The sequence below is a fragment of the Dasypus novemcinctus genome, chromosome 21, assembly GCF_030445035.2.
Source record: "Dasypus novemcinctus isolate mDasNov1 chromosome 21, mDasNov1.1.hap2, whole genome shotgun sequence".
Classification (NCBI taxonomy): Eukaryota; Metazoa; Chordata; class Mammalia; order Cingulata; family Dasypodidae; genus Dasypus; species Dasypus novemcinctus.
The window spans coordinates 59,942,430-59,959,615 of record NC_080693.1 but is presented as its reverse complement, the minus strand read 5'-3'; the positions used below and the strand labels follow the sequence as shown (position 1 = coordinate 59,959,615).

Genomic DNA, 17,186 nt, shown 5'->3' with positions numbered 1-17,186 from the left:
TCATTCCAAACTCTTTTCAATATCATTGAAAGCTCTTGTCTGGTCCTGACCATAAATTTCTTAAAGACAGTAACCTTATCTTTTTCATCTCTGCATTTATCACCATGACTTCATTTTTACATTTCACATAGAGCAACAGACACAGTCGCCATAATGTTAAATAAAGGAATTAGTCGATATTTGTGTCATTGTCCAAGATAATAAATAGATGTTATGATCGTCAAAGACATTACCAGGATCATATATTTTTAAATAACATATTTTTTGCATAAGTGGGATAAAATATCTGTTTCTGTAGTTAATAGTCCCTTATATACCTCTGAAGTTAAGTGAGACCCTACTGTACCTAAGGTATCACAGTCTTACTTAACTTTTAAAACCTTATAATACTCTGCACCAGATAATGATGGTATATTCCTGGGGTCTAGATAAAAGTAAAGAATTAGTCAAAATTAGAATTAAAATAATGAACTTAATACAGAACTAACCCTATTATATTTAAGATAACAAATACCCTGAAGCAACAGTCAGGGATTTTAGACGTTAATTAATTTTTTAAAATCACCCAATTATACATAATTTCATGCTAATCTGAATGATGCCATTTTTCTTTTACTATGCATGACTCAAAAAGAAACACCCCAATAATTTTGCATAAAAGCCCATGATACGGCTCTGCTTTGATATTATAGCTACCCACAGACGAAGTGAACGTATGTCATAACATGTCTTTCCGATTTTCTAGTGGATCCAGGCATATTTGCTTACGACCTGGAGCTGGATCTGTCAGACCACCCAATGGAGGTACAGGCTTTGCGGGCAGCAATGCGGGTGGCAAATCTGCTGCTGGAGGTGGATTTGCCTGTGCCCTGGGAGGGGGCTTGGGCAGTGCTCCTGGTGGGAACCATTCTGGTGGTGCCCTTGGAAGTGCTGCTTGTGCTGGCTTTGCCAGAAATGAAGAGGGCCTCCTCTCTGGGAATGAAAAGGTGACCATGCAGAATTTAAACGACCGCCTGGCATCCTACCTGGATAACGTGCAAGCTTTGGAGGAGATCAATGCTGAACTAGAGAGAAAAATCAAGGGCTGGTATGAAAAATATGGTCCCAGATCGTGTCGTGGACTTGAACATGACTGTAGCAGATATTATCCAACTATCAAGGACTTTAAGAATAAGGTGAGAAATGACAAATTTGGGACCGTTGAAAGTATTTAGAGCTAAAGACCTAGCAAAAGATACAGAACTACAGTAGGAAATGTTTCCTGTTTTTTTTTTTTTGTCATTTATATTGTATTTATTTGTTTATTCTTTATTTTGATACATTATTCTTCCTATTAGTTAAAAATAAGCATTTTGATTCATAAAATTCTATGAGTTAAAATGCTACTTGTTCCATTATTAATGTTTATTTGGCAGTATATTCATAGGTGATATTGCATCATAAGGGTTATGTGAGTAGAGAAGAAATAAAACTATAGCCGTAATTTTTAATCATATCTTAAACATTTTGATTGTTACTTAAGGAAGCAACATTTTGAAGGCAAAAGGTTAATTGTGCAGCATTTCTATTCCTGAAATAATAATTATAAGATCAAACTTATTTGTTGTGTCCCCCCTTGATTTCTTCTAGATTATTTCTTCTGCTACTGTGAATGCTAATGTCATTCTGCAGATTGATAATGCCAGACTGGCTGCTGCTGATTTCCAGCGAAAGTAAGTAATAGAAAAACATTCATGCTCTAGAAAAAGCTTCCTATATATTTCACTGGTGTTTTAGTTTCCTAGCCTGCCCAGCAGATACCACAAAATAGGTTGGCTTAAATAATGGAAATTTATTAGCTTACAGTTTTGAGGCCAAGAAAACATCCATATCAAAGCATCATCAAGGTGATGCTTTCTTCCCAAAGACAGACTATGGCGATCCTTGGCTCCTCTGCCACATGGCAAAGCACATGGCAGCATCTGCTGGTCTCTCCCTTCTCTTCCAGATTTTGTTGATTTCAGTTTCTTGCATTCTTGACTTTCTCTCTCTCTCTTTGTATTCCTTTCATTTGTAAAGGACTCTAGTAATAGAATTAAGACCCATCCCAAATGAGGTGGGTCACACCTTAACTGAAGTAGCCTCATCAAGAGGTCCTACTTACAATGGGTTTACATTTACAGAAACGGATGAGATTTAAGAACATGTTTTTCTGGGATGCATACAGCTCCAACCCACCAAAATTTGTTAAATAAAGTCTCAATTTCACCCAAGTAGAATAAACTGTAATAGAAACACGTAAAGGAAGCAAGTTTTATGTTATAATACTTCAATCAACTATATTCACAGCTTATACATGTTTATTACATTCTTGGGCAAAAATATCACTGTATTTCTATGCTTATCTGGAACATCAACTAACTAAAACCATTAAAATAAAATTCTAAAATGGTATATTATATTTAATTGGGATATGTTATTGGAATTTGCACAACTGAATAAGTGCTGAATGTCGTGCATAGTATTGGGGAATTGGGGGGCTATGTACATTTTTATTATATTTAAAGTCCTAATTCAATGTCTAATTTCAGTAGAAAGCCATTAAGGCTTTATTTTTCCATCTCTTGAGGTAGCCTAATTTGTGCTGAAATTCATGCCCTCCAAGGTATGAAAATGAGCTCAGCCTTCACCAAAGTGTAGAGGCAGACATCACTGGGCTGCGGCAAGTTCTGGACGAGCTGACGCTCTGCAAGACGGACCAGGAACTACAATATGAATCCCTGAATGAGGAGATGACATATCTCAAGAAGAACCATGAAGAGGTAGGAGAAGCTTTACTTCTAGTCCAATTGGGACTTTGTGCATTTTAAATACTTTCAGGGTTTTAAAAGATTACAACAGCAATTCATGCTCACTGTAATAATTCAACCAATGCCAAGAGTTAGAAAGAAAGAATTTCATTTTCTCTCACTCTGCCCTCTAATCCCATCCCCCAAGGTAATAAATGTTAACAATGTGATCCATAGCCTTCCATTGTTTTAGGCTGATATAACATTCTGTCCATTTTTAAATAATACATTACTATTGCATTAATAAACCCATCTTTCTTTAAAGCAGATTATTTCATTTGTAGAGGTCCATTTGGGGATCCACCTTCTCAGAAAAGAAGATGTTACTGTCCTTCCTCCTCCTGAATCTGGGGTGATCTTACCACTTACTCTTGCACAGTGATAACCCCGTTAGCTGGCTCTTACAATCCCAGGCAGCGGCTACCCTGTGACACACACACACACAGATGACTGCCCCAAAAGTAAGCCCAGAAGTTTTCGAAACAATGGATGAGAAATACTTTGGAAACACCCTCTGGCAGGAAGTGCCCCAATGTTGGAAATAGCAAAACACTAAGGCTACTTGCCTCCACTGAGAAAGGGAAGAGGGGGAGGGGAAGGAAAGGGAAAAGGAGAGAGAAAATAACTGAAATGAAGGAGACACAAGAAGAGGGAAGGGAGCCCTGGATCAGAGAGCTGGAGTCAGAGCAGCAGAGCAGATGCAGGAGATGAGACAGCAGACCCAACTCCGCAGAGGGAGGGACACCCACAGGGAAGGAAGAAAGAGCAGCAGGTAGAGTCAGGATCACAGGGGGGCTCGTTGTTCCCCTGAAAGACCTGACAGGGGTGGGTGGGACCTTGGGATGTCCTGAGGGTAGGTGCAAAGAGCCACTCACATCTCAACATCCCCCAGGAGAATTCCATCTACCACACTCACCAGTCACCCGTGTCCCTAGTGATAACTTCAAGCATTGATTTTCAAACTTTTATAACAGCAACTCTTCTTCAAATGGAATCTTACACAAACTCCCAACCATAGAAATAAAGTAACCAGTGGTTTCCTTGGGCAATGTAAGTATTTTGCTTTTAGCAGACACCGGAAACCCACTGATCTAGTGTCATAAAAGATGGCCTAAGAAAGCAGTTACCATGGTAAGAATCCATCAAAAACCTCAAAGGCTGGGTTCATGTCATCGATCCACTTATTTGTCCAGAAATCCAGACTCTGACTAGGTCAGACAGCTAAATGCTGTGGCCCGGGCTAGAAGCTAGAACAAAGCAGCTGCTAAGAGCAGGTGCACTGAGCACGGAACATCTGCATCCAAATCCCAGCCCCTCCCAGCACTAAGCAACAGGCAGATCACTTTACCACTCTGTACCTCAGTTTCCTAACCTGTAAATGAGTCTAAGAATAGTACTTACCTCATGGAGATGGTCAAGATTTGGATGAGTTAATTTCTATAAAGCGCTTACAGCGATGCCCAGCATTGTTCTTGATAAATGGCTTTTGTCCCACAAAGCTCCGTGAGAGGAGGAATTTTTGTGTTTTTCTACTGCTCTGGTACCATCACCCAAAACTCTACCTGACATCTAGTCAATAGTCATGTGTTTAGGGTAAAAGTGTGTTAAACTCTCTAGTCTTTGAATCCCCTCCTCATTTAAAAGAATTTTTAAAAACTTCTCTTGGAATGCAGTGGCTTTTTTGTGGTACTGGTAGCTGTGATTGTTTTCATTCACAAAGGAGTAACTAATTAAATAGATGATTGACCTGACTATGGATGGACTAAATCAATTAAAATTTTTTGTCCCATAAACTGAAACCACGAACCTTGAGACAGGTCTTAAAAAGTTCTTCTCTGACTCCATGTTGTCAGAAATGCCCCTCCAGTCGCACTCATGCTTCCCTCCCAGGAAATGAAGGCTCTGCAGTATTCTGCTGGGGGCAACGTGAAAGTGGAGGTGAACGCAGCCCCGGGGGTGGACCTCACGGTTCTGCTCAACAACATGAGGGCCGAGTACGAAGACCTGGCCGAGCAGAACCGCCGGGGTGCGGAGGCCTGGTTCAACGAGCAGGTGAGGCCAGCCACCCCTGCCCTGCCCCTACCACGCGGCCAGGGCGGATTCCCTTTAACCTGCGTGCTCCTGACCTTCCAGAGCACCACTCTGCAGCAGCAGATCTGCCGGGAGGCTGGCACCGCCGCGGCGGCCAGGAATGAGCTGACAGAAATGAGGCGTACCCAGCAGGCCATGCAGATTGAGCTGCGGTCCCTCCTGGCAACGGTAGGTTAGAGCATAGATTGGCCTGGTTTCGTGACTCTAAAAAGCCGAAGAGAAACCCGGCTCTTCTTCCCTATTAAAACTTTACTAGACAGCAGAAGAGAGAAGGAAAAACCAACGCAGAGACACTCCTAAAGAGAGACAGGCAGTGTCTTCTCCTCCCTGAGATCCCTGAGGATGCCCTTCCTGGCCAGTGCTCAGGGCCCGGCATGAAAATTTCCAACATTTCACACTGTCCCTTCCTTCAGGTAGCTCCTCTTAGCCCCACAGAGCAAGCAGCAGCAGTGCTGCTCCACCTGAAAATTAAGGGACAGGTCTACAGTCATGTGGCCACACGGGGAAGCCAGGTCTCAAACCAGCATCCCCTACTGTAGATGAAGACTTACTGAAAGCCGCACGGGGGGAGAGAGGGCACACTCTGCATTCCCAAGAGCATGGTCGGTCTCCTCCTCCCCATAGCGTCCAGGGCAGAGGTCCAATGCCGACACACCCCACAGAGAGCCTGCCAGCCAGCCATCTCGGCACCTGCCGCGGGCACCCGGATAACTTAAAACAAGCCAAGACTAAAACCGGCCTTCCCTTCTGGAGTGTGAGCTGGCAGCAACCGAAAGGATTGATTCTGAGAATTACGGCACACAAGTGGCCTAGGGCCTCCCTGACCTCAGAAGAACTTTCACCCTCCCGGAGGACACAGAGAAAGAGCAGCTATTATACAAATGAATGCAATGAAACAAGAAGGAAAGATGACTCAAAACAATAGGAAGATTATTCTTATTTAGCCACCATAGAAAGGCATAGTGCTTTCTTACTTACTATACAGAATTTTGATTGGGGACTTGCTTTTATTGTCTATTAACCCAACTAAACTCTTCTTCTTCCCATCCTCATGACTCCTACCAGCTGGTAGCCAAGATCCTCCCTGCCACATTGGGCTCTTGTACCCTCCTCTCTTCCCCATTCCCTTCTATCCTGCAGCTAGAGCCCGCCGTTCCCTTCCTTTAGTCCTATACATGGATCCTCTCTTATTTCTGAGCTATGTTGAAGGAAATCAATTCCTGAGTTCCCAGATCAGAATTTTAAGCATTTTAACAGGGAAACAGTGCTTTACTTTAAGCAAATGTGAGATCAAACGTCACTCCAAACCAGAAGTCAAGGAAAATGAAAGGGCAGATGTGTGGAGTGGGTACTGGGATAATAACTAATATCAGAAGACGTAATAATTGCCCAGATGTATTTATATATGATGAGGGAAAGAGGGAAAGTACCTTAATTGAGATAGGGTCATATGCCAAGACAAATTATAGACTATGGAAGCAGAAATGAAGACATATAATATTCATAAGGGTAATATCAAACTAATGACCTCTACTGTGTTATATGATGGGATAGTGGCAAAGTATCACAGAAAATATATCTCTTGTCTGGAAATCCCACCCATGATAAGACAGTCTTTCAACCTCAAATGCTTATAAATGTCTTTGATGGATGGCAGAAAATCAAGGATGGATTAGAAAAAGAAACAGTAGGACAAAAGACTTGAAAAATGGTATACCTCTGGGTACAGTAGCAGAATAAGATTGAAAAACAACAGGCAGCCCAAAAATAAATATGTAACTTCAAAATGTAAGTTTTTTCCAATTATAATACTATCCCAAAATAATTATTTAATATACACATTGGTAATAATATGAAATATGACCTAAACAGCATGAATGTCCAGTGGAAGTGTCAAAAGCCTTACAGGAAAAGGATCACTTACCCACACGTCCCATGCATGTCAGGTCACCCAAGCCTGGCCCCCACCCAGCAGATGTCACTCACTTTCTCCCCCAACCCCCACTCTATGGCACCAAGCCCCACAAATTTCCAAAATTCACCCAGGGAACAGTGCTGCTACTCACTGAGAAAACCAGTCTAGGTGGCTCACCGAGCATTTCTATCCCTTGCTTTGATATCTTTTATGTCCACAGAAACACTCCCTAGAGTGCTCCTTGACGGAGACCGAAGGCAACTACTGTGAGCAGCTCGCACAGATCCAGGCTCAGATCAGGGCCCTGGAAGAGCAGCTGCACCAGGTCAGAACTGACATTGAGGGCCAGAAACTCGAGTACGAGCAGCTCCTTGATGTCAAGGTCCACCTGGAGAAGGAGATCGAGACCTATTGCCACCTGATAGATGGAAAGTAAGTTAAAATATTTGAACATTCCATTTTCACTCACTTTCATCAACAACCATATGCTGCCCATTTGCCTTCCATACCTTCAAGCCTTTTATTTTTCATTCCCACTGCAGAAAAGCATGTCCCTCTTTGCCTCAGCAGTCACCCCTTCAATATTTTGTACATTACGTTCTCTTCCTTATCTTGGAATGTCTTGGATGACCACTATAGTCCCTGCAGGAGCTCCCATTTGTTGTCCATATTAATTATTGTGGACCTCAAGATTGTCCCATCCAAGCTTTAGCCTTCTTTCAGTTCATTTCTAATATCACTGCCCTGAAATAAATGTAGTCTACACAAAATCCCAGGAGCCATGCATAAATTCATATATATATAAAATCTCTTTAAATTTTAACATTTTGGGTTTTAAAAAATCAAATGGAAACAATTTTTATATCCTTTCTTTAGATTACAGTTAATTATTTTCAGCTCATGCACACAAAAAATTTTTTAAATATTTTCTTTATGGAAAAATAACATCTGTTTCTGGCACACAAACTTTACCTGAGTTCATGGTCATCTATGAATATCTCTTAAGTGGTAGTAAATAGAAATATAAAAGAATATACTGTTTTTTTCAATAGCTCGTGTTCCAAATCAAAGGGCTTTGGATCGGGAGGCTCAGGGAATTCATCTAAAGGTAACAAAATCTAGTTCTTTACTATTGCAGCAAATAATTTTACATTAATGTCAATCATATACTCTGGCAAAAGTCTTAAGTAATTTTAAGGAATGTGCTCTGAACTATTATAATCTATACTTACTCATCTACTATATTATAAGCAGCAATGTCATGTAATCCTTTAGGTTGAATATGTCTTTCACATGTATTTTATTTCTAGGTTTACCCAAAACCACACTGGTAAAGATGGTGGTTGAAGAGATAGATCAACGTGGTAAAGTTCTTTCATCAAGGGTTCATTCCATTGAAGAAAAGATATCCAAAATGACCAGTGACAAGACAGAACACAGGGTTCCTTTCTAGATGTCATTTTAGAGTCAAGAATAACTTAGAAAAGGATCCTGCACAATTGCATTAAAAACAATTTCTATCCTTAAAGATCAATTTACTTAGCAAAAATACCTGTTTTCTTAGTTAACTTTTCCACTGATTTGAATGTTTGTTTACAAATAAAGAAGCTGGTATGCACTTATCTCCATTTGCTCATGACTAAATGAAAAATACTTTGCAATTTTTCTATGTCAAATTCCTAGGGAGAGATTTATAAAATATACTGAATGGCCTTCCACTCTGGTTTCAAGTAATAGGCAATACCACATGGAATTTAGTGGTATTTAAATATTAAACATTCACTAGACATAATCTTTAAGCTGAACCGTCTTCGTGGGCAAATAACCTAGTAAAGTTCAGAAGTTCTCCTGTGACTGAACAACTCTGCCACTAGATGGCGCTTTTCTGGAATTTCACCTACTAAACTCTTAGGCTCTGAATACTTCCCAGCACACTATTCCCCATATAGTAGAATGATGTCCAGGAAGATGCACAGCAACAAGCCTCGTGTTAATAACTCTTTTTTTTTTTCCTGGACCAGCAGTCAGCAACCTTCTTCTGTGAAGGGCTGGATAGTAGATAATTTAGGCTTTGCAGTCCATATGGTCTCTGTTGTAACTACTTAACTCAGTTGTAGCAGAAAGCAGTCACAGGCATTAAGTAAACAAATGCACGTGACTATTTTCCAATAAAACTGTATTTATGTCACCAATATTTGGATTGCAAGTACTTTTTGTGTTCCATAAAATATTATTCTTTTAATTTTTTTCAACCATTTGAAAATGTAAAAACCGTTCTTACAAAACCATTTTGTACAAAAACAGAGGACAGATCAGATTTGGTCCACCAACCACCCCCTGTTCTAGAAATTTTAAATCTCACAGGATTAATATGCATTATAGGGAAGCGGATTTGGCTCAACAGAGCGTCTGCCTACCACATGGGAGGTAGGGTTCAAACCCAAGGCCTCCTGACCCATGTGGTGAGCTGGCCCATGCGCAGCGCTGATGTGCACAAGGAGTGCTGTGCCACACAGGGGTGTCTCCCGTGTAGGGAGAGCCGCCCCACACAAGAAAAGTTCAGCCTGCCCAGGAGTGGTGCCACTCACACAGAGGACTGATGCAGCAAGATGGCACAACAAAAAGAGATACAGATTCCCAGTGCCACTGACAAGAATATAAGCAGACACAGAAGAACACACAGTGAATGGACACAGAGAGCAGACAACTGGGGGGGAGTGGGGAGGGGAGAAGGGGAGAGAAATAAATAATAAACCTTGAAAAAAAATGCTGTGGATCTCTCCCCCTCTTAAAAAAAAAACATGCTTTATAGTTATTGGGTCTTCCTACTTTTCTAGATCAAAATTTATGGTAGGGATTCCCAACAAATATTAAATTCCCAAAAAGGGAGCCTCTTTCATTTCTCTAATCTATGACTCAATTCAAAGAAAAGCTCCAACAACCATGTGAGAATTCAAAGAAATGATGAACAATCGGGTAATTACAAAGATTTGAGCCAAAATTCATCAAATGAAGTAAATACTATATTGGGAACGGGGGGTGGGGGGGCTGGGAAGGATAATTGCCCAGATATACCATTCATTTCTATATTGTTCAATGTCACTTTTACATGCAGACGTAACAGCATTTTACATGTATACAGAATCACTAAAATTATACAATCATATTTCATAGCTCCTACATGCATATGTATTTTGTTCTTACCAAAACAGTAGAAATGCTGCACAAAACAGACTCATTCTCATTTCATTCCTTGCTGTGCACATATTCTACCAACACTCTATGAGTAAGAAAAAACTGAAATAAAAATATATGGGTTGCCCTATCATTCCCTTTCCTTCTATATCTTCAATTCTGTGAAGGCTGAGGGATGTGAGGGAGATGCAGAAGAAAAACTGGAAGGTAGTAGAGATTGGTTCCTGAGGTTTAAGGAAAGAAACCATCTCCATAACACAAAAGTGCAAATGCAAGGTGAAGCAGCAAATGCTGATGTAGAAGCTGCAGCAAGTTATCCAGAAGATCTAGCTCAGATCATTGACAAAGGTGGCTACACTAAACAACAGATTTTCTTTCTTTTTTTTTCAGATGAAAGAGTTGAAGAATTTAATTAAATATTTACTGAACAAACACAGAATAAATGAAAAGGGGGTATTTTAACCTGAAGATACAATAAACAAGTTCAAACATTCAGAGGGCTATCACACACACAATGAAAGATTGTTTGTTCAGTGTTTCTCTAAAAGGCAAAACTTGAACTGAGGGATAATTACAATCAACCGACAGGCTGCAACGTGAATTTTACCAAGTGTATCACTTATCTTAATAGCTGCTTCTCCAGTATCATGCATTCCACACTTTTCCTTTCTCCTGAAAAGAGATACTATAACTTAACATTTTCCATGAACGCCTTACATAAGTTGCATTTTCATGACAAGCCATCCACTGCCAGTAATGGATGCATGCACAGCATCAGTAAAAGTCTAAAGTTAACAAAGTGTTTTTTAAAGGAAATGATCTTTTGTTCCTCAGCTATATTTTAGTATTCTACACTGGTGAGTCTCAAGAGATGGGGAGAAAAAGAGAGCATATTCTCCAAAGAGGGTGAGTCTGAATCCCCAGCAATTGTGATACTGCCTTCTGGCAACAGTCCTCCTCAAATCCCAAATGAGTCACACGACTATCAACCAAGGGTACCAGTGGGAATATATTGGGGGGGCGGGGCCGGAGCAGGGAAAAGAGCTGACAACCACGGCTCCGTGGTAAACAGGAGAGCTTTGTTTATGAGTCACTAGGAAAAATAACCTCGCTGTGTAATACTGATAGGCTCCATCCAAACTGATGAATATTAGAAAATGAGAATTGTTTCAACTTGTATTCAGCACAATGTTTAAGGACAAAATACATATAATACACTTTATATTATATATGTATTTTATCACATACTCTGTAAAGAATGCTGAGGTATTTAATCCATTCAATAAATTGAAAATAAAAATTTTACATTTCTCTATTTGTTGGTATATAGGATTCTGAAGGTGGATCTTGAACTATGAATGACAAATCAGTTTTCAGGGAAAGCCGTGTAATCCGCCAGTCTGGCTGGCTGTTGTTCGTTGGGGATTGGTGGGACTAGGGCAGGCTTTAATAAGGGAATAAATGTACTAAACGAAACATCCAGGGTTTCTGCAACAGAGGTTTGGGGCATAACCATTCTCGTGGTGGAGTCAGCTTGCCACCCTTGTTCTCAAATATCTTTCACAGCCTCTTCCACAAGAAGCTGGACAAAGGCTACAAAGCCGTCAGCGATTATGGAAGTATATGCCTGAGAAACCAGGGTGAAGCCTCATCTCCTTGTTGCATCTCTTGGTGCTTCCATGATCGGCCTAACCGTCTTGGAATATTGGTGGGCATTGATGGTCATGTAGATCCCAGGGAAATCTCTCTGCCAGATTCTCTGTCTTTCTGACCAAATTCCCCCAAGTTAAAATTGGCAGATTTTATAGCAGGTGGCATTCTTTTCCAAAGATATCTTGCATTATTCACTCCATTATGAAGCAGATTTAGAACTAAAAGCTGACCATACATTGGAGGTGGGGGAATTCCTCCAGGATCCTCGAGCTCCTGATTCTAGCACTGATTCAGCAACTTTTTTTTTTTAAAGATTTATTTATTTATTTAATCTCCCCTCCCCCGCCGTTGTCTGTTCTCTGTGTCTGTTTGCTGCGTCTTGTTTCTTTGTCCGCTTCTGTTGTCATCAGCGGCACGGGAAGTGTGGGCGGCGGCATTCCTGGGCAGGCTGCACTTTCTTTCGCGCTGGGCAGCTCTCCTTATGAGGTGCACTCCTTGCGTGTGGGGCTCCCCTACGCGGGGGACACCCCTGCATGGCAGGGCACTCCTTGCGCGCATCAGCACTGCGCATGGGTCAGCTCCACACGGGTCAAGGAGGCCTGGGGTTTGAACCGCGGGCCTCCCATGTGGTAGACGGATGCCCTAACCACTGGGCTAAGTCCGTTTCCCCCACTTTTTTTTTTTTAATAAGTAAAACATTTTTATTTTTTAGGTTTTTTTATCTTTATTTCTTTTTTTAATGTTACATTAAAAAAATATGAGGTCCCCATATACCCCCCACCCCCTTCATCCCACTCCTCCCCCCATAACAACCTCCTCCATCATCATGAGACATTCATTGCACTTGGTGAATACATCTCTGAGCACAACAGCACCTCATAGTCAATGGTCCACACATAGCCCACACTCTCCCACAGTCCACCCAGTGGGCCATGGGAGGACATACAATGTCCAGTAACTGTCCCCGCAGTACCACCCAGGACAACTCCAAGTCCCGAAAATGCCCCCACATACATCTCTTCCTCCCACTCCCTACCCCCAGCAGGCACCATGGCCACTTTCTCCACACCAATGCCACATTTTCTTCAATTACTAATCACAATAGTTCATGAATAGAATATCAGTAACTCCACTCTAATCCATACTCTACTCCTCCATCCTGTGGAACTAAGAATGGTTGTGTCCACTCCACATCTATATCAAGAGGGGGCTTAGATTCCACATGGATGCTGGATGCAATTCTCCTGCTTTCAGTTGTAGGTACTCTTGGTTCCCTGGTGTGGTGGTTGACCTTCTTCACCTCCCTGTTAGCTGAGTGGGGTAAGTCCAATAAACCAGAGTGTAGGAGTTGCAAGTGTGTTGAGGTTCAGGGCCTGGCTATCACATGTTCAGTCCAGAGATTCAGGTCCCCTGGGTATACACTAAATCCCAGCACCAACTACAGATCCAGTAAAAGTAACAGGAGAGGCTTGTGGAATCTGAATCCAGCTCTATCACACAGAAACACAAACTCCAAAGTAGGGCCAACTCACATGGCACTGAACTCCATCTGCCATGACCATAGAAGAACCAATATCTGAGATTGTATCTACTTTATCTGTCTCTGGGACTCTGCTCAGGTGTGCATAAGGGCGACCCCTCTGATAACCTCCCAGCTCTTTTTGGAGACTTATAGCCATATAAACTCATTTGTCCTTTCCATTTCCCCCTTTCATTCAGGTCAAAAAAGCATTTTTAACTCCTGGTATTAGATGTAGACTGAGATATTCTGCTGGTCTGAGTTGACCCTTTTATTCAAGGTCATTTTCTAGTTTCATCATCAGCTGGTCCTTGGTAGTAATCCCTCAGCGCCAGGGAGGCTCATCCCCAGGAGTTATGTCCCATGCTGGGAGGAAGGCAACACATTTACATGCTGAGTTTGGCTTTGAGACAGGCCACATTTGAGCAACACAGAGGCTCTCAGGAGGTAACTATTAGACACCCTGCAGCTCTAGGCTTAGTTCTTATTTCAGGTGCATAGGCTCACAAGCATAGTCATTAGTATCAAGGGCTCATTGTTGGAACTTCCTTCTTTTTTGGTCTTTGCCGTTGCACTTGGGGGATTGTTGCTGTTTCTTTAGGGAATGTGATAGAGCTCCCCTGGCTAGGAGCTCAGCACTCCCTCAGTTGTTGTTCTTAATTGTAACCACTATGAAAATATCCAAACATTTTTATGTACCCTGGATATATGCCCTGGAGAACTCCCTGCCAACCATGTGTCCCCTATCAATAACATCCCATACCAGTATTCCTCCCCTACCATTGTTGAACCTCTCTATGATCCAAAACTTCTTAAAAAATGAAGCCCAATATATTGCCAGGTTCCATTAATAGTAAAATGGAATATAGTGATGAGTTTAAAGGTTAGATATAGAATACATATTAATTTAGAAAAATTAAGGTAAAAATAAATTGGGGTATCAAAAAATTTAAAAATGCAAAAGCTTTGTTTTTGATGTTTTGCTTTCTATCACTGCAAAGCCCTGAATACACTACAAACACATGTGATAATATAGATGAATCTTAAGAACCTTATGTTGAGTGAAGCAACCCAGGCATTGAAGGATAAATACTACATGACCTCAATGATATGAAATAAGTAAACCAAGCTGCCTCAGAGAGCTAGAGACTAGATGATAGGCTTAAATGATTCAGCAACTTTTTGAAACTGAAGATACTTTCTGCCATGACCTCCACTGGCATCTTCTCAGCCAGTCCAGCCGTTGCACCTTCCCAAAAGCCAGACCCTAGACTCAACAGATTTTCAATGTAAATGAAACACCCTTCGATTGGAAGAACACCATATAAGACTTTCATAGCTAGGGAAGAGAAGTCAATGCCTGGCTTCAAAGCTTCAAAGGACAGGCTGATTCTCTTATTAGGGACTAATGCAGCTAGTGATTTTAAGTTGAAGCCAATGCTTACTTGCCATTCCAAAAATCTTAGGCCACTTAAAAATTATGCTAAATTGACTCCTCCTGTACTTTATAAATGGAAAAACAAAGCCAGGGTGGCAAAACATCTGTTAAACAGCATGGCTTACTAAATATTTTAAGCCACTACTGACACCTATTGCTCAGGAAAAAAAGATTCCTTTCAAAATATTACTGCTCATTGACAATGCACCTGATCTCCTAAGAGCTCTGATGGAGCTGTAAATGAAAGTAATGTTGTTTTCATGCCAGCTAATATAACACCCATTCTGTAGCCCATGGATCAAGGAGTAATTTTGACTTGCAAGTCTCAATATTTAAGGAATACATTTCTTAAAGTTATAGATGCCATACACAGTGATTCCTCTGATGAATCTGAGCAAAGTAAATAGAAAACCTTCTGGAAAGGATTCACCATTCTAGATGTCATTAAAAACATTTGTGAGTCTTGGGAGGAGATCAAAATATCAACATTAATGGGAATTTGAAAGCCCTCATGGATGACTTTGAAGGGTTCAAGACTTTAGTGGAGGAAGTAACAGTAGATGTAGTGGAAACAGCAAGAGAACTAGAATTAGAACTGGAGCCTGAAGATGTGACTGAATTGCTGCAATCTCATGATACAGCCTTAATGAGTGATGAGTTGCTTCTTGTGGATGAGCAACAAAGTGGTTGCTTGAGATGGAATCTACTCCCAGCAAAGAGGCTGTGAACATTGTTGAAATGACAAGAAAGGATTTTAAAAATTACATCAACTTAATTGATAAAGCAGCATAAAGTAGAAGAAGTAAATTCACATATTATAATAGATCATGACAATTTGCAGTTTCAGCTACTTCATTTTCAATCTATATACTTGAAAGTTATACCAGTCCCTGGCAAATGCAAGATTTTAAATAATTTTTGAAAATTTTTAATTTTAAGAAGAAAGCAAACCAGGTAAAGAGAACAACATGAATAAAGGCAAAAAGGTAGGAAATGGGTATTAATCAGGTAAAAGAATGGACAAGTCAGGCAGGTAGGACCTACATCAAGAAAAGCCTGAAATGTTATCCAAAGGAGCTTCATCTACCCTATAGTCAATGGATAATCATAAAAGATTTTGAACAGGAGGAGAATGGAAAAAGAGAAGAAATACTCACTGACATATTGACAAGCATGGTTGTTTTACATATGTAACTTCCATGTTACACTCATAACAACACAAATAATGTTTCCATCACAGAAGTGGAAAACTAAGTCTCAGAGAGAATGAACCCTGCATTAGTTACACAGCTAAATGGTGGCAGAGCTGAGATAGAAGTGTTGATGTACTTGATTCAAGAATCCAAGTTCTTACAAGGACATGAATGGTGCTGACTTCAGAAAGTTACCCTGACACCCACCTATTGAACATGATGGAAAAGAAAAAGGCTTCACACCAGGAATCAGATTAGGATTCTAATAATTCAGTTGAAAGATAATTATGGACTAATATGATAGTGACAAGAGAAACAGACCAGAGGAAAAGGCTTTAAGAGCCACTGCAGCAGTAGATTCAATGGGACCCAGTGACCTATTAGAGGCAGGTTGGTAGAAAATGGTATTATGCAGAATTGTATGTGAGAGGGTGTAAACTACAATGTGAACTATGGCCCATGCTCAGCAGCAATGCCCCAGGATATGTGTATCAGTTGCAATGAATGTGTCACACTAATGAAGGCTGTTTTTATGTGAGAGGGTGTGGGAGGTGTGGGGAGTGGAGCATATGGGAATCTCTATATTTTTGGTGTAACATTTATGTAATCAAAGCACATTTTTAAAAATATCTTATTAAAAAAGAAAAAGAAAAAAGAAAATGGCAGTATTAAAGATTTCTTAGTAATTCTAAACATTACTCAGGGTAATCCAACCAACATCTAGTGAAAACAAGAGACACAATATCAAGTCTTGATAACAAGGTAATTGTGCAAGGAATTAAAAGTAATGAAATACCCAGGTAGAAATGCCTGATAAGCATAGTAAGATACAGGTCTAGAAAGGAGAAGAGGCAAGTGCCAAAGATATGTATTTAGAAATCATTCATACAGAGTTAAAGCCATGAGAAGGGATGAGATCACCAAAGAAGAGTATGAAAAACAAGAATGTAAAGTATAAAACTGTAAGGAAAGACAAAATTTAGAGCACATACACAAGAGCTATGAATGGAAGAGCAAAGAAGATCAACCAAGACTCTTTGAGTACCAAAAGTGACCAAGAGGGTATAGGAAAATAAATATGACGAAAGATGACTGGATTGCAGATGTGGGGTGATTAGTGATTTTCAAGATATTAATTAGTCTTGATGGGACCAAAACTCAGGAGTGAGTAAAATGTGAAAAGTAGAAGTAAACGCAGAAATTTTTTCTAGCAATGAACAGTAAAAGAAGAAATGTAAAAATATGAGAAATTTAGAGTTAGAAAAGGAGCATAGAGATCTAATAGTCCATTCCTTGCCTTTTACAGATGAGGAAATTGAGACCCAGAAAGGTTAACAATTCCCTTATTTAACCT

The 17,186-nt window shown here is 40.5% G+C and overlaps 1 protein-coding gene and 1 pseudogene across 1 annotated transcript; one reads left to right on the top strand and one right to left on the bottom strand.

Annotated features, from left to right (window-relative positions):
* Positions 1 to 725: 725 nt before the first annotated feature.
* On the top strand, positions 726 to 8,287 carry LOC101410803 (keratin, type I cytoskeletal 28). The gene is made up of 8 exons (XM_004450113.4): positions 726 to 1,175; positions 1,630 to 1,712; positions 2,645 to 2,801; positions 4,719 to 4,880; positions 4,962 to 5,087; positions 7,055 to 7,266; positions 7,887 to 7,942; positions 8,145 to 8,287. The coding sequence occupies exons 1-8, from the start codon at positions 726 to 728 to the stop codon at positions 8,285 to 8,287; spliced, it is 1,389 nt and encodes a 462-aa protein (XP_004450170.2).
* Positions 8,288 to 11,395: 3,108 nt separating this feature from the next.
* LOC101447755 (COP9 signalosome complex subunit 8 pseudogene) lies at positions 11,396 to 12,030 on the bottom strand (annotated as a pseudogene).
* Between the last annotated feature and the right edge of the window lie 5,156 nt (positions 12,031 to 17,186).

Excerpts from the sequence above, each read along its gene's own strand:
- LOC101410803 (XM_004450113.4), top strand. The coding sequence starts at position 726 with ATGTCTTTCCGATTTTCTAGTGGATCCAGGCATATTTGCTTACGACCT. Across the intron at positions 1,713-2,644 it reads GCTGCTGATTTCCAGCGAAA|GTATGAAAATGAGCTCAGCC; the intron begins GTAAGTAATAGA and ends ATGCCCTCCAAG. Across the intron at positions 7,267-7,886 it reads TGCCACCTGATAGATGGAAA|CTCGTGTTCCAAATCAAAGG; the intron begins GTAAGTTAAAAT and ends TTTTTTCAATAG.